This window comes from Brachionichthys hirsutus, chromosome 19 (assembly GCF_040956055.1).
Source record: "Brachionichthys hirsutus isolate HB-005 chromosome 19, CSIRO-AGI_Bhir_v1, whole genome shotgun sequence".
NCBI lineage: Eukaryota > Metazoa > Chordata > Actinopteri > Lophiiformes > Brachionichthyidae > Brachionichthys > Brachionichthys hirsutus.
In genome coordinates, this window is record NC_090915.1 from 311,358 (window position 1) to 331,357 (window position 20,000).

Sequence of the window (20,000 nt, forward strand, 5' to 3'; positions counted from 1 at the left end):
CTCCATGTAGCGCTAAATGTTCTGCTTTACATTCACCCTCACATTCACCCATTCACACACACACTCACCCTCCAGCGGGCGACTGCTGCCAGACCCACCGGGAGACATTTGGGGTTCAGTGCCTTGCCCAAGGACACTTTGACATGCGGACAGTCAGAGCTGGGATTGGAACCACCGACCCACGTGGGTTCTCTCCAGGTTCTCCAGGTTCTCCAGCTTCAGAAACGTGCAGCTTATTGGTCACACCAAATTGTACAGAAGTGTGCATGTGAGCGTGCATGATCGTTTGTCTTTTGCGTGGCGCTGAGATGAGCTGGCGCCTCATCCAGGGTGTGCCCCGCCTTTCACCCGTAGCCTGCTGGGATCGGCTCCACAAGGAGGACCAGCAGCTACAAGGGAATGGATAGATGATAACAATAATCGATCAATGTGGAAGAGAAGCAAAAGTCTGTCCTCAATGAAGGGAGGATGACTACAAACCACAGGGGGAATGATGAAGGTATGTGATTCCACATCTACACTTTACTATTAAGATGTTACCATAGCAACTCTCTTATTGGTAACAGACTGCGTTTTTGTGTGCTACACGGTTGTTGTTCCCTCACAAACACGCACTGCAGATGATTTTAACCCCTTAGACGCCATCTTGGATTAATTAGCAGGTGGAAATAAATCCAAACCAAAGTGCTTCCTGTTTGACTCGCACTTTATGAAAACAGGACTTGATTCAATAATATACATGAGGATAGTTTTATGAAGGATTTTCATGAGTTTTACTGAAGGACAAATAATACTTATCCTTACTCTTACTATGTAGTAATAATAAGGATAAGTATTGAGAAGATCAATTAAATGATTGAACGCAGTGAGACACATTAACTCATGGAAGCCATCTTGTTTCGGCTGAGCCTGCATGGATGCACGACTTTCTCAGGAAACGTCGATGCCTCGACAGCGTTTGGCTAAGACTCCTGGGAGCTGTAGTCCTGTGATGGGCGGAGCTTTTGGCCCCACCTGGCAGCAGTGCCAGTGCTTTATTCACCCCGCCATATTGACTCCAAACTGCATCACTTCTCACACACACACACACACACACACACACATCCATGTCTCTCTGTCCTCCACCTCCAGCACCTGTTTCTTCTCCTCATCCTTCTCTTCCACTACTCACATTTTTTACTCTTCCTCCTCTTCTTCCTCCACAGCTGCTTCTTGCCTATTCTCTTTTTCATTGCGACTCTACTTCCTCTTCATTCTTGTAATTTTCTTCACCTTCCTCACCTCAACCTTCCTCACCTCCTTTCTGTCACTTGTTCATTCTTCTTCTCTCGTCCCTCAGCGGGTCAGCCTAAAAGTTTGACGAGGAGATGGTCAACCAGGTCCAGACGCCCCTGCTGTCTCTGGGACAGCTGATCAAAGGATCAGGCATCTGTTCTTCTGTCCTTAATTACAAAGCAGCATCTGCCCTGCTCCCCATCCTGCTCCTCCTCGCTCCCTTTTCAGTCTCTTCCTCCTTCTTTTCTCCTTTTACAGCCCCTCATCGCCCTTCTCATCACCTCGGTCCACGTCCATCACCGGATCCTAAACAGGATAACTAGAGAGACAATCAGAGACTGCAGACCCCGCCTCCAAAAGACTATTGGATCTCGTGAGACAGTAAACAGGGCTTCCGGATCAGAGGGGCCAAACCTGCTCTAGCTTGCTGCTCCGGAACGTACTACAAGACTCCTTCTGGACTCTTTTTCCCATCATGCCATTCGTGTCCCTCCCTCTTAAAGTGGCAGTTTACAGCACAGGCACAATTCCAGATGTAAAAATAATTCTAGAATCTGGATCCAGATCCGGATCGACGCCATTCTCGGGGAGGACCGAGCCACGGACAGAACCTTGCTTGTGTAAAAATTTCAAGTCGATTGGGTTACTAGTTTTTGAGTTATGCGCTCGGACAGACAAACAGACAAACAGACAAACAAACCGAATTGCAATACCCTCGCCTCCTCTTCAGCGAGAGAAAATACAGAACACACCTGAAGGACATCAACCGTGTTTTTTATTGTATTGTTTTACCTTAACCCTTTATTGCCAAACAGATCATTTTGTTTTTGTTTTTTTAGGACAAGATTTTCCAAAAATGTGAGTGTTCTGACGATTACTTCATGGTGTGGGCTTTAAAGGGTTAAAACTCAAATAAACACTGCTGTGATGTTTTCTTCCTTTGCATCATAATCTAATTGAATAGAATATAAGGGCCTGATTGTTTCTGATGTCCTTTAATATATGATGATGGATCAGAGAAAGAGAGAGAGAGTTATTTGTCCTTGCAGTGTAATGAATTGTAAATTGAACAGACTACAGGCCATACTGTTCTCTCAGTGAAGCTCACAAGCTCGTCACTCCACCCAGCGTCTGTCAATACACAGCTGCAAACATCTGTACACACACACACACACACACACCAAACTTCATACAACGAAAGATACAACAAATCACGTGTCATTTTTCCATGCGATGATATCACGGGACCTTATATCCTCACGTCATGATCATTTGTTGTTGTTTGCCATCCTGTGTCGTGTAATATCACATTAGAATGTGTCATGTGACGCGATATTATGACATCATCAAACTGTAAGAAAGTTTCTTTTTTTATCCTTTTTTCTACACCTTGTCTGCATTCGTGCTCCACAGTGACGTACACAACGTCAGTCTCTGCTAGATTCTGTGCTTTTTATTCTTATAGTGATTGTGACCGTCACCTGCCCTCTTGGCAGCCTAGCCTATTCATATTTTATTGGTTTTATTACCTGCTTACCGCCGTAGAGGGCTGTGCACACCGCAGTGAACACACAACATGGACAAACAAAAAGTGACAAATACACAGTGTTCTGAGAAGAAAGTGCAATGGATTTATTTGTGCCCCTTAATTCTACCCCTTCCATCCAATCATCACCAAGAGTTGTCCCAATACACCAGGTTCACATCAGCCTCTAGAGGAAAGTCTGGATCACCAAGTTCTCAGGAGATCTGAGGAAGAAGAGAGAGAGCATAGTGAGAGCCACAAACACTGAACCAGCAACCTCCACTGACTCAGAGATCTGTGGGCGGAGTTAACGCTCAGATCGAGTTTTGATTGGTGCTGGAGTGGTGGATCTGGCATGCGTGAAACCTCCACCTAAGAACAGGGCAGCCATCCCGGGCCCAACAATGGCAACATGAGCCCCCAGATCACCCCAAGCAGCTACAGCAACCCAAGAACGACCACCATGGCCCCCCCAGAGCCACACGCAGAAGAACCAGCCCAGAGCCCAGGAACGACCCCCGGGGCCCCCCCAGAGCCACACGCAGAAGAACCAACCCAGGGCCCGGGAGTGACCTACACCAACACAGCCGACGAAACCAAGGCCAGCGCAGCGGCACGGGGCACAGCGGGCCGGCCTGGCGTCCCACCAGCACCAACACCACGCCCCCCACAACCGCCTGCCCCCCTCCCAGCACCCTCCACTTATCTTATAGAATAGAATAGAATAGAATAGAATAGAATAGAATAGAATAGAATTTAAAGTCTTTATTGTCTTTGCATAGTGGATATACAAAGAGATTAGATGATGGAGTTGAGAGATTCCCTTCTGTTCCCACGTGCCTACATGGAAAGGTTGATTGCTAGCCTGAAAGTCAGGGTTATTCCAGAGAACATGGAGAGAACATGCAGGGTTCCAGTTTGGAGTTTGTAATTTCTAACGCCTTCCACCAGGCGGACAAGGTGGAAGAAATCATCGGGTTTTTAAAACAGTTATGCCGTTTGATGGTTGTTGTGATAAAGGGGAGATCTGCGAGTCTAATATCCTTGCAGTCCTTCTGTTCCAATTCTAACCAGTAATTAGAGTCTCTATTCGGGTGCATCCATAGTACAAGATATTGTAGCTGGTTAGCCAAGTAATAATTCATAAAATTTGGGGCTTCCAGGCCTCCTTTAGATTTACTCCTCTGAAGGGTAGATAGACTAATTCTTGCTTTTTTATTTTTCCAGTAGAATTTGGTGATGGCTGAATCCAACGACTGGAAGCAGTTGGAAGTTGGTTTAAACGGAATCATTGAAAATAAATAATTTATTTGTGGTAAAATTTTCATTTTGATGGTGGCTATTCTTCCCAAAAGGGATATCGGGAGGTTATTCCAACGCTTCAGATCACTGCTGATTTTATCCAGAAGTGGGGTGAAGTTTAATCGGGTTAACTCAGACAGTTTAGGTGAAATATTAATGCCCAGGTACTTTAAATTGCCCGTAGGAAAGGAGTAGTTTGGGTCCTGGTCTGCAGGGTTCCATGACTTTTCTGTAATGGGAAGTAATGTTGATTTTGTCCAATTGATGGAATAGTCTGAAAGTTGTGAAAATTTAGCGATCAACTTGAATACTTCCTGGAGCGAAGCCGAGGGTTCTTGCAAATAAAGCAAGACGTCATCAGCATATACATTAATTTTGTGTTCGGAAACCGCAGCGTTGATTCCCTCAATCCTGGTGTTTTGCTAGCGGTTCAATAAATATTGCAAATAATAAAGGAGAGAGAAAGTTTCATCTCATGCTCTAAAATTTAACATCAGGTAGATTCACGTTTTGCTACACTCTATTTGCTCAGTATAACATATGATGTCATATTATGTGTGTTGTGTGGAGTCACGTCACATCCTTAGACGTATCTGCATGCATTATGGGATGGCGTTTCACTTGGCATCATTAAATGCTCCGTATCTTCTCCTGTAACTTCCTGCAGCGAAGGTGACTATCTCATATCAAGCCAGCTTTACGCTGTAATTCTGTGAAATTATGAGGAGCCCTTAAAATGAACCTTTAAAGATGGACGTAAACCATCTTAGAAACAACCTCATTGCACGGAAAATGAAATTCGCTGCTTTTCGTTATTGGAGTCGGTTCCATCATCTCATGAGTTCATGAGTTTTTACCAGTTGACTGACTTTATCTGAGAAATCAGAGGTGATGAGATGAGATCAACATGTAATTATCCCTGCTTTCCAGGAGATCAAACAGCATAATTCATGAATTCATATCTGTGAGCTTCTTCGCAGGATAATAATCGACTTGCAGGACGCGTTCAGCCTCGTAGTCGTTCTGCTCTCATTCATGTTCCTGTGCCAATAACAAATACCCCAGTGATTTAAAAATAAAAATACACGCATGGATTAAGATTTTTTTTAATTAGCTCTCATTCCCTATCTGCTGTTTTCTTATTTGTCATATTATTAAAATTATAACTTTTTTTATTTCTTTATAAAATGACATACAACACATCCGTACAATTTCACATATTTTAACAGGGACACCCAAGCTCAGAATCAGAATCAGAATCAGAATCAGAATCAGAATTGGTTTATTACATGTAACAGTAATGACAATAATAAAATGCTAGCTACAGCGCTATGCTGTAAAATAGACGAAGTCAAAAAACAAAGAAATGAATACAGAACACATCTGGAGTGGATCCAGATGTGTTCTGTATTCAACACTGAGTTACCAGCTGTAAAGTGATCAAGGGCCCAATTCAGAATCATTAAGGGTTCCTGCGTCTGACAGCCGTCAAATAAAAATGATTTATTTATTTATGATTCACGTACGTAGTATAGCAGCATGATAAAGTTTACTATCGTTACATCCCCGCTGCTTTCAACAAATACACCGATTGGCTCGGTGGTTCGGTGGCCACGCCCTCTCGATGCCTACAGCTTCTCTGACTGGTCGTCCCTAGCTTTTTTTTTTAAGTTGGGTGACGCCCAAGTGTCGGTGCCCACCTCTTCTCCCTCCCCCGTCAGCAGGTTAGGTTGAGAGGTCTGGAAGGGGACCGTGGACAGCCCGCCCCTTCTCCTCCCCCGTCAGCAGGTTAGGTTGAGAGGTCTGGAAGGGGACCGTGGACAGCCCGCCCCTTCTCCCTCCCCCGTCAGCAGGTTAGGTTGAGAGGTCTGGAAGGGACCGTGGACAGCCCGCCCCTTCTCCTCCCCCGTCAGCAGGTTAGGTTGAGAGGTCTGGAAGGGACCGTGGACAGCCCGCCCCTTCTCCCTCCCCCGTCAGCAGGTTAGGTTGAGAGGTCTGGAAGGGGACCGTGGACAGCCCGCCCCTTCTCCTCCCCCGTCAGCAGGTTAGGTTGAGAGGTCTGGAAGGGGACCGTGGACAGCTCCCGGCTGAAGAGCAGAGCAACGCGGGAGGAGGGAGCTGCATTATGGGGGAGCCACAGCGCAGGCCCGTCCGATCGAGATAAACAAAACAACTACAAATAAAAACACTTTAATGTGCACGTTCCGGAGACAATACGCGAAGACACGGAGCTGGGGAGGCCCCGGAGGGACAGAGAAACAAGCGGGGGGACTCGGCTCCGGAGCCGTCCCGGGGCACCGGGGGGGGGGGGACGGGGGGGGACGGACTCATTCCGCTCGGCCTGATGGACGGAGAGGACGGGTGAATGAAGACTGCCTACACTAACGCCTACCGATGCCTGGCCAAGGACCTGGACGCTTACGCCATGAACGCGGACATGATGGACGGCATGGGCAGCCTCCACGGCGGGGTGTCGGTGAGCTCCGCGCTGAGCTCCGCGCTGCCTGACGTGGAGCTGATGGGCGGGCGGGTACACCCGGACCTGGCCGCCGCCCGCTCGGCTATGGCCAGCGGGGAGTACCGTCCCGAGCTGTCCCTGCCGCTGCACCACGCCATGAGCGTCCCCTGCGACGCGTCCTCCCCCGGGATGGGGATGGGGATGGGGGTGAGCGGCACCTACACCACCCTGACCCCGCTGCAGCCGCTGCCCCCCATCTCCACCGTGTCGGAGAAGTTCCACCACCAGCAGCGGCTCTCTGGCAGCTTCACCCTGATGCGGGACGACCGGGGGCTGCCGGGGATGACCAGCCTATACAGCCCCTACGGCAAGGAGCACATGCCCGGGATGGCTCAGAGCCTGTCCCCGGTGCTGGGCAGCGGCTTGGGCTCCGTGCACAACGCCCAGCAGGGTCTCCACAATTACGGCGCCGCGGCGCACGGGGGCCACGACAAGATGCTGAGCTTCGACGCGCACCACACCGCCTCCATGCTGGGCAGAGGGGACCAGCACCAGCACCGGGGCCTCGGGGGCCTCGGGGGCCCGGCGGCCGGGATGATGCCGCACCTGAACGGCACGCACCACCCTGGGCACCCGGCTGCGTCCTCGGCGGGCCACCACCCCCACCTCCAGTCTCCATCCCACGGGCCCGTGTTGGCTCCCACGAGGGACAGGCCGCCCCCCTCGGGCCAGCTGGAGGAGATCAACACCAAGGAGGTCGCGCTGAGGGTCACGGCGGAGCTGAAGAGGTACAGCATCCCGCAGGCCATCTTCGCTCAGAGGGTGCTGTGCCGCTCCCAGGGGACCCTGTCGGACCTCCTGAGGAACCCCAAACCCTGGAGTAAACTAAAGTCGGGCCGGGAGACCTTCCGGAGGATGTGGAAGTGGCTGCAGGAGCCCGAGTTCCAGAGGATGTCGGCCCTCAGACTGGCAGGTAAGAGAGGCAAAGGGAAGGGCCTCTTATTACCATTACTGATCAATAACGAGGGATCGATACCAACGGGATATCCCCTCTCTCACGTGTACTGCGTGTACACAGAGTGTGTTTTCCTGTTCCCGCATGTCATTTTAACTTAATGCCGTTTGATTATTCAGACTCAAATAATAATTATATTATGATATAATAAAGATGTATTTATTTTAGCTGAATGAGTGTCTCGGCGTAGACAGGGGGGGGGGGGGGGTCTGCACTATCAGAGGGTCTGGTGCCCCCTCTAGTGAGGGACGGGGCCGCAGCAGAAAGAGTGCTTTGATGTGGCGTTCAGGTACACAGCGAGAGATCAGTGAATATCAGGTCAGTTGATCTCAATATATCTTCACTCATGTTTTTATTGTTTTGTGTTTTTTAATGGAAGAAGTCAAATCAACAGAACAAAAGCAAAAGGAAGCATCGCTGCACGCACAGATGAAAGCCAGAGTGAGGCTTTAATGAGCGTTTGAATCCATGCTGGGCTCAGATTCCAAACTCTAGCCGACAAATTGTGACAAAATATTTTGTTTATTTTGAGGCCTTGAAGGAAAATGACTGTCTGGTTTGAAGGCCACTGCATAGATAGAAAGATAGAAAGCTCTTGTTCCTTTGATGATCTCACAAGGCAGGGAACATGAGAAATTGGCATATAATTGTTTTTTTTATCTTTTTTGGGGGAGGCACCTAAATATTGCATATTCAGACAAAAATGTGTACTTATTGCATTTCTGATGCTGCGTAGAAATATGAGTATATATTACAATAAAATGAAGAAAGACAGACAGAAGGTTTGAATGCAGGTAAAGTGTAAAGTGTAAACATACAGGTTTACAGCAGCTCCACTCAATGTTAACATTGAGTTAATATTATAAATATAATGTAGTAAAAATAGCCGAAGAAACTCCATATTAGAAAGTATTTGGTTCAATGGATGATTCGATTAAAATCCTTTATAAATGTATACAATTCTTCTACTGAATGTTAATTAAATAAATTCTCTTGAGTCTGTTAATATTTTAGAAACGTGGATTTTGTTAGCAAAGAAATCCATCCGTCAAACAATCAGCTGCAGTCTTTTACGCTTTAAATGTATATTTAAAGGAGGAGTTTGAACTCACGTCACAGTGAAATATTCTGCACAATGTAGTATTTTGAACATTCATGTTACAGTTCAAATACCTTTTAAAATATTCCCACGACACAGTCAAGCTGCCTGAAGTGTTTCTGTTTCCAAAATAAATAAATCCAATAATATACAGTATCGAAACGTTATAAAGAAGCAGAAACAGCTCCAGTTCTTTATATTTCTGTTTTCATTTCATATAAATCACTCTAAAGTTACGTGTCTGATAATATAAGTCTGAGAAAAGTCATGCAGAAGAAATCAATCGCATGTTAATTTGTTACACACAAGCTGAAACGTAAAAGGCCGAATTTAAATACAGGTAACTACTTTCTGAAATATTTTAGCGTAACAAGATTTAAAAACCGTAAAAAATACAAAGTAAATTAAACAATATACCAAAAATTTTATGACTTAATTCAGTTTTATTTAGCGATTTGTAGAAGGTTAGACAAAGAATTGAACACAAAACACATTCATGTATAATTACAAATAATATTTTTAAATGGGGACGTCACAATTTTCAAACTCAAAAACAGAACTACTCACATGTGTAGTTTTAATAGTGTGTTTGTGAAGGCTGTTGAATACTTGTATTCATCACAAAATGTTTCTTCATATTTGTCTCGTATCTTTTGAATGTTGAGGTTTTCACCATTTCCTCACCTTTTATTTCACGGTCTTCTGAACAGTCTTCATGTGTGAGAGAAGAACGACTAAATGCAAATAGCGATGAATTTGTTCCTGTTTTCGTTCATGGCGGTTCAAATACCCCAGCATGGGTCGTAGGGTCAGGGTTAGGGTTCTGCCTGCAGGCCGGGCAGCTATTTGAACGGAGCTAAGGTGGATGGAGGGCGGAGCTGACAGGAGGGGTCATGTGACCTGTGTTATCTCATGATGTCAAATGTTAACCGAATCAGATGAACACTGAGCAGCCTTGCAGCAATGCTGTTTTTGTCATGGTTAACCCTTTGCATACTTAAAGCAGCGCAGCACAGGGCGCTTCCATTCCTCCATCAGCGGCAGCCGATAGAGCGGAGGTCAAAGGTCAGGGCTGCAGCACTGAGACAATAGATGGAGCAAATATTCCCCTGGCCACGAGGAGCAGGGAGGCGCATGTAGGGGGAGGACAGAGGTGAGAGAGGTGGGAGACGTTATCCCATTTTACATTCTACAATGAAAGCATGATCCCGAGCCACATTCCTCCGCTCTACTTCGTTTGCTGTTCTTTGAATTTTATTCAAGGAAATCTCAGATTTTGCTTCTTCTTTTTTTTCCGCAAATATTTGCAGATTTTACTTTTGATTTTTTTAATATTATGGTGTCATCACAATGAATCAATACTGGTAGTGGATTCAAATGCATGTATTAATTTCTAAGAGTCTGAACTCTTGTAATGTGTTTTCTTTTAGAAATAATCCCAGAATGATTTTGTCTGCAAGAGTGGAATTATTTCCCAGGGTGCAGAAGCTCTAATCTGGGGCTAATTAGAGGGGAAATAGAGACGCTGAACGGAAACATTTCTAATTAGTTCTTATTTTTGTGTGACAATATTTGACTTCATTAAAAACTTTAATGAACTGATGTCACATAAACAAGCTGATAGGCTGATCGCCGATCGCCCTGCTGGACGTAATTCAGTGATCATTAAGGTACCGAACAAAGGCATTTATTATATTCCTATTAAAGTAATCAATCAGTGTCCCTGGGTGGTTAACCCCCTGCTGCCTGACTCCAGAGCGACGGCTCGATTACGTTACACAGCGCTGAAATATTAACGGAAACGAGTACTTTTGATCATTTTAGAATGGAGGTAATTATAGAACATCCCTCAGCCGATTGATTGGCTCTTCAGACCTCTGACTGACGTTTGATGGGAATCACTTCAGTACGTTTTACAGATGCATGAATTCTGCTTTGAACGGAATGCTTCTGAGCAACCAGTGAAAAAATGTCTCTCTGGAGCTTTTCCTCAATGCTCCCTTCTCCCCCCTCATCTCTAATCTTCTTTCTCTGGCCATCCCGGCCATCCCTCAGCCCTGACCGTCTCTTTTTTTTGGGGGGGGGGGGGTATTATGTGATCGTCGGGGGAATTGAACACAGGAGCAGAGGCAGCAGCGGCCCGATGAAATATTGATGGGAATCTCGGCGTGACCTGCCTCGGTCTGCTCACTTCACTTCTCCTTCACCTCAGAGCTGGGTTAACCAGGCAAAATGGAGGGGGGGGGGGGGGGGGGACAGAGAAACAGAGAGAGAGAGAGAGAGAGAGGAGCATCCATTGTTTGTTCTGCCTGATTCCATGTGAATAATGGATGAAAAGATAATGATGCTCAATCAGGGTTCATTAAAGGTGAACAAAGGAAGTCAGAAAGAGGGACGCCTGCCGGAGACACCGGACGGGTCCTGCAGACGGCTGCAGAGGGACGCCTGCCGGAGACACCGGACGGGTCCTGCAGACGGCTGCAGAGGGACGCCTGCCGGAGACACCGGACGGGTCCTGCAGACGGCTGCAGAGGGACGCCTGCCGGAGACACCGGACGGGTCCTGCAGAGGGACGCCTGCCGGAGACACCGGACGGGTCCTGCAGACGGCTGCAGATCGTGTGTGCTGAGCTGAAAGCTTTTCGTCGTCCTGCAGGAACGTTGATGTGTTTTTAATCGTTTTTGTACAATGAATGGCCGAACCGAAATATTTCCCCTTTTATGCATCCGGCTGCATTATTTATGAGCTGGAGCTTTATGACAGATTACCAGCAGCAACGTGTGCGTGTGTGTGTGTGTGTGTGTGTAGGTGTGTGTACGTGGCGTTGTGTTGATGCTGTTGTGTGTACGTGGCGTTGTGTTGATGCTGTTGTGTTGATGCTGTTGTGTGTACGCGGCGTTGTGTTGATGCTGTTGTGTGTACGTGGCGTTGTGTTAATGCTGTTGTGTGTACGTGCCGTTATGTTGATGCTGTTGTGTGTACGCGGCGTTGTGTTGATGCTGTTGTGTGTACGTGGCGTTGTGTTGATGCTGTTGTGTTGATGCTGTTGTGTGTACGTGGAGTTGTGTTAATGCTGTTGTGTGTACGTGCCGTTATGTTGATGCTGTTGTGTGTACGCGGCGTTGTGTTGATGCTGTTGTGTGTACGCTGCGTTGTGTTGATGCTGTTGTGTGTACGTGGCGTTGTGTTGATGCTGTTGTGTTGATGCTGTTGTGTGTACGTGGAGTTGTGTTAATGCTGTTGTGTGTACGTGCCGTTATGTTGATGCTGTTGTGTGTACGCGGCGTTGTGTTGATGCTGTTGTGTGTACGTGGCGTTGTGTTGATGCTGTTGTGTTGATGCTGTTGTGTGTACGCGGCGTTGTGTTGATGCTGTTGTGTGTACGTGGCGTTGTGTTAATGCTGTTGTGTGTACGTGCCGTTATGTTGATGCTGTTGTGTGTACGCGGCGTTGTGTTGATGCTGTTGTGTGTACGTGGCGTTGTGTTGATGCTGTTGTGTTGATGCTGTTGTGTGTACGTGGCGTTGTGTTGATGCTGTTGTGTTAATGCTGTTGTGTGTACGTGCCGTTATGTTGATGCTGTTGTGTGTACGTGGTGTTGTGTTGATGCTGTTGTGTTGATGCTGTTGTGTGTACGTGGAGTTGTGTTAATGCTGTTGTGTGTACGTGCCGTTATGTTGATGCTGTTGTGTGTACGCGGCGTTGTGTTGATGCTGTTGTGTGTACGCGGCGTTGTGTTAATGCTGTTGTGTGTACGTGGCGTTGTGTTGATGCTGTTGTGTGTACGTGGGGTTGTGTTGATGCTGTTGTGTGTACGTGGGGTTGTGTTGATGCTGTTGTGTGTATGCGGCGTTGTGTTGATGCTGTTGTGTGTACGTGGCGTTGTGTTGATGCTGTTGTGTGTACGTGGCGTTATGTTGATGCTGTTGTGTGTACGCGGCGTTGTGTTGATGCTGTTGTGTGTACGCGGCGTTGTGTTGATGCTGTTGTGTGTACGTGACGTTGTGTTGATGCTGTTGTGTGTACGTGGCGTTGTGTTGATGCTGTTGTGTGTACGTGGTGTTGTGTTGATGCTGTTGTGTGTACGTGGTGTTGTGTTGATGCTGTTGTGTGTACGTGGTGTTGTGTTGATGCTGTTGTGTGTACGTGGCGTTGTTGATGCTGTTGTGTGTACGCGGCGTTGTGTTGATGCTGTTGTGTGTACGTGGCGTTGTGTTGATGCTGTTGTGTGTACGTGACGTTGTGTTGATGCTGTTGTGTGTACGTGGCGTTGTGTTGATGCTGTTGTGTGTACGTGGTGTTGTGTTGATGCTGTTGTGTGTACGTGGTGTTGTGTTGATGCTGTTGTGTGTACGTGGCGTTGTGTTGATGCTGTTGTGTGTACGTGGCGTTGTGTTGATGCTGTTGTGTGTACGCGGCGTTGTGTTGATGCTGTTGTGTGTACGTGGCGTTGTGTTGATGCTGTTGTGTGTACGTGGCGTTGTGTTGATGCTGTTGTGTGTACGTGGTGTTGTGTTGATGCTGTTGTGTGTACGTGGCGTTGTGTTGATGCTGTTGTGTGTACATGGCGTTGTGTTGATGCTGTTGTGTGTACGTGGCGTTGTGTTGATGCTGTTGTGTGTACGTGGCATTGTGTTGATGCTGTTGTGTGTACGTGGCGTTGTGTTGATGCTGTTGTGTGTACGTGACGTTGTGTTGATGCTGTTGTGTGTACGTGGCGTTGTGTTGATGCTGTTGTGTGTACGTGGTGTTGTGTTGATGCTGTTGTGTGTACGTGGCATTGTGTTGATGCTGTTGTGTGTACGTGGCGTTGTGTTGATGCTGTTGTGTGTACATGGCGTTGTGTTGATGCTGTTGTGTGTACGTGGCGTTGTGTTGATGCTGTTGTGTGTACGTGGCATTGTGTTGATGCTGTTGTGTGTACGTGGCGTTGTGTTGATGCTGTTGTGTGTACGTGACGTTGTGTTGATGCTGTTGTGTGTACGTGGCGTTGTGTTGATGCTGTTGTGTGTACGTGGTGTTGTGTTGATGCTGTTGTGTGTACGTGGTGTTGTGTTGATGCTGTTGTGTGTACGTGGCGTTGTGTTGATGCTGTTGTGTGTACGTGGCATTGTGTTGATGCTGTTGTGTGTACGTGGCATTGTGTTGATGCTGTTGTGTGTACGTGGCGTTGTGTTGATGCTGTTGTGTGTACGTGGCATTGTGTTGATGCTGTTGTGTGTACGTGGCGTTGTGTTGATGCTGTTGTGTGTACGTGGCATTGTGTTGATGCTGTTGTGTGTACGTGGCATTGTGTTGATGCTGTTGTGTGTACGTGGCGTTGTGTTGATGCTGTTGTGTGTACGTGGCGTTGTGTTGATGCTGTTGTGTTGATGCTGTTGTGTGTACGTGGCGTTGTGTTGATGCTGTTGTGTGTGCGTGGCGTTGTGTTGATGCTGTTGTGTGTACGTGGCGTTGTGTTGATGCTGTTGTGTGTACGTGGCGTTGTGTTGATGCTGTTGTGTGTACGTGGCGTTGTGTTGATGCTGTTGTGTTGATGCTGTTGTGTGTACGTGGCGTTGTGTTGATGCTGTTGTGTGTACGTGGCGTTGTGTTGATGCTGTTGTGTGTACGCGGCGTTGTGTTGATGCTGTTGTGTGTACGTGGCGTTGTGTTGATGCTGTTGTGTGTACGTGGCGTTGTGTTGATGCTGTTGTGTGTACGCGGCGTTGTGTTGATGCTGTTGTGTGTACGTGGCGTTGTGTTGTGGCGTTGTGTTGATGCTGTTGTGTGTACGTGGCGTTGTGTTGATGCTGTTGTGTGTACGTGACGTTGTGTTGATGCTGTTGTGTGTACGTGGCGTTGTGTTGATGCTGTTGTGTGTACGTGGCATTGTGTTGATGCTGTTGTGTGTACGCGGCGTTGTGTTGATGCTGTTGTGTGTACGTGGCGTTGTGTTGATGCTGTTGTGTGTACGTGGCGTTGTGTTAATGCTGTTGTGTGTACGTGGCGTTGTGTTGATGCTGTTGTGTGTACGTGGCGTTGTGTTGATGCTGTTGTGTGTACGTGGCATTGTGTTGATGCTGTTGTGTGTACGTGGCATTGTGTTGATACTGTTGTGTGTACGTGGCGTTGTGTTGATGCTGTTGTGTGTACGTGGCGTTGTGTTGATGCTGTTGTGTGTACGTGGCGTTGTGTTGATGCTGTTGTGTTGATGCTGTTGTGTGTACGTGGCGTTGTGTTGATGCTGTTGTGTGTACGCGGCGTTGTGTTGATGCTGTTGTGTGTACGTGCCGTTGTGTTGATGCTGTTGTGTGTACGTGGCGTTGTGTTGATGCTGTTGTGTGTACGTGGCGTTGTGTTGATGCTGTTGTGTGTACGTGGAGTTGTGTTAATGCTGTTGTGTGTACGTGGCGTTGTGTTGATGCTGTTGTGTGTACGTGGCGTTGTATTGATGCTGTTGTGTGTACGTGGCGTTGTGTTGATGCTGTTGTGTGTACGTGGCGTTGTGTTGATGCTGTTGTGTGTACGTGGCGTTGTGTTGATGCTGTTGTGTGTACGTGGCGTTGTGTTGATGCTGTTGTGTGTACACGGCGTTGTGTTGATGCTGTTGTGTGTACGTGGCGTTGTGTTGATGCTGTTGTGTGTACGTGGCGTTGTGTTGATGCTGTTGTGTTGATGCTGTTGTGTGTACGTGGCGTTGTGTTGATGCTGTTGTGTGTACGTGGCGTTGTGTTGATGCTGTTGTGTGTGCGTGGCGTTGTGTTGATGCTGTTGTGTGTACGTGGCGTTGTGTTGATGCTGTTGTGTGTACGTGGCGTTGTGTTGATGCTGTTGCGTGTACGTGGCGTTGTGTGTACGTGGCGTTGTGTTGATGCTGTTGTGTGTACGTGGCGTTGTGTTGATGCTGTTGTGTGTACGCGGCGTTGTGTTGATGCTGTTGTGTGTACGTGGTGTTGTGTTGATGCTGTTGTGTGTACGTGGTGTTGTGTTGATGCTGTTGTGTGTACGTGGCGTTGTGTTGATGCTGTTGTGTGTACGTGGCGTTGTGTTGATGCTGTTGTGTGTACGTGGCGTTGTGTTGATGCTGTTGTGTGTACGTGGCGTTGTGTTGATGCTGTTGTGTGTACGTGGCGTTGTGTTGATGCTGTTGTGTGTACGTGGCGTTGTGTTGATGCTGTTGTGTGTACGTGGCGTTGTGTTGATGCTGTTGTGTGTATGTGGCGTTGTGTTGATGCTGTTGTGTGTACGCAGCGTTGTGTTGATGCTGTTGTGTGTACGCGGCGTTGTGTTGATGCTGTTGTGTGTACGTGGCGTTGTGTTGATGCTGTTGTGTGTACGTGGCGTTGTGTTGATGCTGTTGTGTGTACGTGGCGTTGTGTTGATGCTGTTGTGTGTACGTGGCGTTGTGTTGATGCTGTTGTGTGTACGTGGCGTTGTGCTGATGCTGTTGTGTGTACGTGGCGTTGTGTTGATGCTGTTGTGTGTACGTGGCGTTGTGTTGATGCTGTTGTGTGTACGCGGCGTTGTGTTGATGCTGTTGTGTGTACGTGGTGTTGTGTTGATGCTGTTGTGTGTACGCGGCGTTGTGTTGATGCTGTTGTGTGTACGCGGCGTTGTGTTGATGCTGTTGTGTGTACGTGGCGTTGTGTTGATGCTGTTGTGTGTACGTGGCATTGTGTTGATGCTGTTGTGTGTACGTGGCGTTGTGTTGATGCTGTTGTGTGTACGTGGCGTTGTGTTGATGCTGTTGTGTGTACGTGGCGTTGTGTTGATGCTGTTGTGTGTACGTGGCGTTGTGTTGATGCTGTTGTGTGTACGTGGCGTTATGTTGATGCTGTTGTGTGTACGTGGCGTTGTGTTGATGCTGTTGTGTGTACGTGGCGTTGTGTTGATGCTGTTGTGTGTACGTGGCGTTGTGTTGATGCTGTTGTGTGTACGTGGCGTTATGTTGATGCTGTTGTGTGTACGTGGCGTTGTGTTGATGCTGTTGTGTGTACGTGGCGTTGTGTTGATGCTGTTGTGTGTACGTGGCGTTGTGTTGATGCTGTTGTGTGTACGTGGCGTTGTGTTGATGCTGTTGCTGGGCAGGAGGGATGAGCGAAACTCCTCGTCTCTGGAGGAAACAGGCTGCTAGCTAGCTGCTAGCTGCTAGCTGCTAGCTAGCAGCCTGTGACTGAAATACTGCATTAGTAGCATCCTGTTAGCTCCGTTTGAACAATAATGAAAACACATAAAGGTTATAAATATTCATTTTTCATTTATTTGTATGAACAATCAGAATGGGTGATAAATTGAATAAGTTAATCATCAAACTTATTCAGTTCAGTTTTATTTATGTAGCTCCAGATCCTAACAGGAAGTCATCTCAAGGACTTTACAGGAGTAGCAGGGACACACAACGGAGGCAAGGAAAACCCTTTACCTTTAACAGGCAGAAACCATGGACAGAACCTAAGGTGGCCGGCCAGCTGTCAAGTGGCTCCTCTCAGCCAATCACAAAGAGGCATGAGCGAAACTGTTCTTTTCCATTGTGGGACTTGTCTTTCCTCCTGCATGATGTTATTTCAATGAACAGGGCGGTGCTTCTCCAAGGCGTGTTTGGAACAGGGCGGTGCTTCTCCAAGGCGTGTTTGGAACAGGGCGGTGCTTCTCCAAGGCGTGTTTGGAACAGGGCGGTGCTTCTCCAAGAGACGTGTTTGGAACAGGGCGGTGCTTCTCCAAGGCGTGTTTGGAACAGGGCGGTGCTTCTCCAAGGCGTGTTTGGAACAGGGCGGTGCTTCTCCAAGAGACGTGTTTGGAACAGGGCGGTGCTTCTCCAAGGCGTGTTTGGAACAGGGCGGTGCTTCTCCAAGGCGTGTTTGGAACAGGGCGGTGCTTCTCCAAGGCGGGAGGGAGCTGATCGACACGTTAGCTTGTTGGTTTCCGTGTGTTGAATGTAGCGTCCGACGAGGTTTGTTGGTATGACCAACGTAACATGGAACACACGTGTCCCCCCACCAACAACACATCACGCACGCCCCCCCACCAACAACACATCACGCACGCCCCCCCACCAACAACACATCACGCACGCCCCCCCACCAACAACACATCACGCACGCCCCCCCACCAACAACACATCACGCACGCCCCCCCACCAACAACACATCACGCACGCCCCCCCACCAACAACACATCACGCACGCCCCCCCACCAACAACACATCACGCACGCCCCCCCACCAACAACACATCACGCACGCCCCCCCACCAACAACACATCACGCACGCCCCCCCACCAACAACACATCACGCACGCCCCCCCACCAACAACACATCACGCACGCCCCCCCACCAACAACACATTACGCACGCCCCCCCACCAACAACACATTACGCACGCCCCCCCACCAACAACACATCACGCACGCCCCCCCACCAACAACACATCACGCACGCCCCCCCACCAACAACACATCACGCACGCCCCCCCACCAACAACACATCACGCACGCCCCCCCACCAACAACACATCACGCACGCCCCCCCACCAACAACACATCACGCACGCCCCCCCACCAACAACACATCACGCACGCCCCCCCACCAACAACACATCACGCACGCCCCCCCACCAACAACACATTACGCACGCCCCCCCACCAACAACACATCACGCACGTCCCCCCACCAACAACACATCACGCACGCCCCCCCACCAACAACACATCACGCACGCCCCCCCACCAACAACACATCACGCACGCCCCCCCACCAACAACACATCACGCACGCCCCCCCACCAACAACACATCACGCACGCCCCCCCACCAACAACACATCACGCACGCCCCCCCACCAACAACACATCACGCACGCCCCCCCACCAACAACACATCACGCACGCCCCCCCACCAACAACACATCACACACGCCCCCCCACCAACAACACATCACGCACGTCCCCCCACCAACAACACATCACGCACGCCCCCCCACCAACAACACATCACGCACGCCCCCCCACCAACAACACACACACGTCCTCAGCGTCTGACATCGAGGTCAGCGATTCAGCAAGCTTGGTATCAGATCTGTGAATTCCAACACTGGAGCACCGACGAGACAATCCCAGGAATGGCTTCATGATTGTTTTGTTACGACTGTCCACAACGATTCTGGCGCCCGTGCTGCTGGGGCAAACGGGAGCTGCGCCCGGCCGTGTTGCTGGGGCAAACGGGAGCTGCGCCCGGCCGTGTTGCTGGGGCAAACGGGAGCTGCGCCCGGCCGTGCTGCTGGGGCAAACGGGAGCTGCGCCCGGCCGTGTTGCTGGGGCAAACGGGAGCTGCGCCCGGCCGTGTTGCTGGGGCAAACGGGAGCTGCGCCCGGCCGTGTTGCTGGGGCAAACGGGAGCTGCGCCCGGCCGTGCTGCTGGGGCAAACGGGAGCTGCGCCCGGCCGTGCTGCTGGGGCAAACGGGAGCTGCGCCCGGCCGTGCTGCTGGGGCAAACGGGAGCTGCGCCCGGCCGTGCTGCTGGGGCAAACGGGAGCTGCACCCGGCCGTGCTGCTGGGGCAAACGGGAGAAGCCCCCGGCCGTGCTGCTGGGGCAAACGGGAGAAGCCCCCGGCCGTGATGCTGGGGCAAACGGGAGAAGCCCCCGGCCGTGATGCTGGGGCAAACGGGAGAAGCCCCCGGCCGTGCTGCTGGGGCAAACGGGAGCGGTCGGTGCTCCAAAGAGAAAATGGTTCAGTCGCCACTTTATTACGGTCAAATCAAACGTGACACCAGGCCTCTGAGCTCATCAAGGTAGACACACACAGACACACACACACCTACACACACACACAGACACACACACCTACACACACACAGACACACACACACCTACACACACACAGACACACACACCTACACACACACAGACACACACACACCTACACACACACAGACACACACACCTACACAGACACACACACACCTACACACACACAGACACACACACACCTACACACACCTACACACACACACACACACACACCTACACACACACAGACACACACACACCTACACACACACAGACACACACACCTACACACACACAGACACACACACACATATACACACACACAGACACACACACACACACACACACACAGAGACACACACACAGACACACACACCTACACACACACATATACACACACACACACACAGGAACAGAACCCTAAATCATGCTCTGACAACTTTCCAAATAATTTATCAAATGTATTGTGAACGCAGTGCATTGTGGGTAATATCTCTCTGCAGCAACATTGTCAGTGCCGTGTCCTCGACGACACGCGAGGCTTCCCCTCAGTCTCTGGTAT

The 20,000-nt window shown here is 49.2% G+C and overlaps 1 protein-coding gene across 1 annotated transcript in view; it reads left to right on the top strand.

Moving 5' to 3' along the window:
• Positions 1-6,467: 6,467 nt before the first annotated feature.
• The window catches only part of onecut2 (one cut homeobox 2), a 46,436-nt gene continuing 32,903 nt past the window's right edge, over positions 6,468-20,000 (top strand). Inside the window, exon 1 of the mRNA XM_068752958.1 lies at positions 6,468-7,533. Within this exon, the coding sequence (XP_068609059.1) occupies positions 6,468-7,533 (1,066 nt within the window). The remainder of the gene's footprint in view (positions 7,534-20,000) is intronic.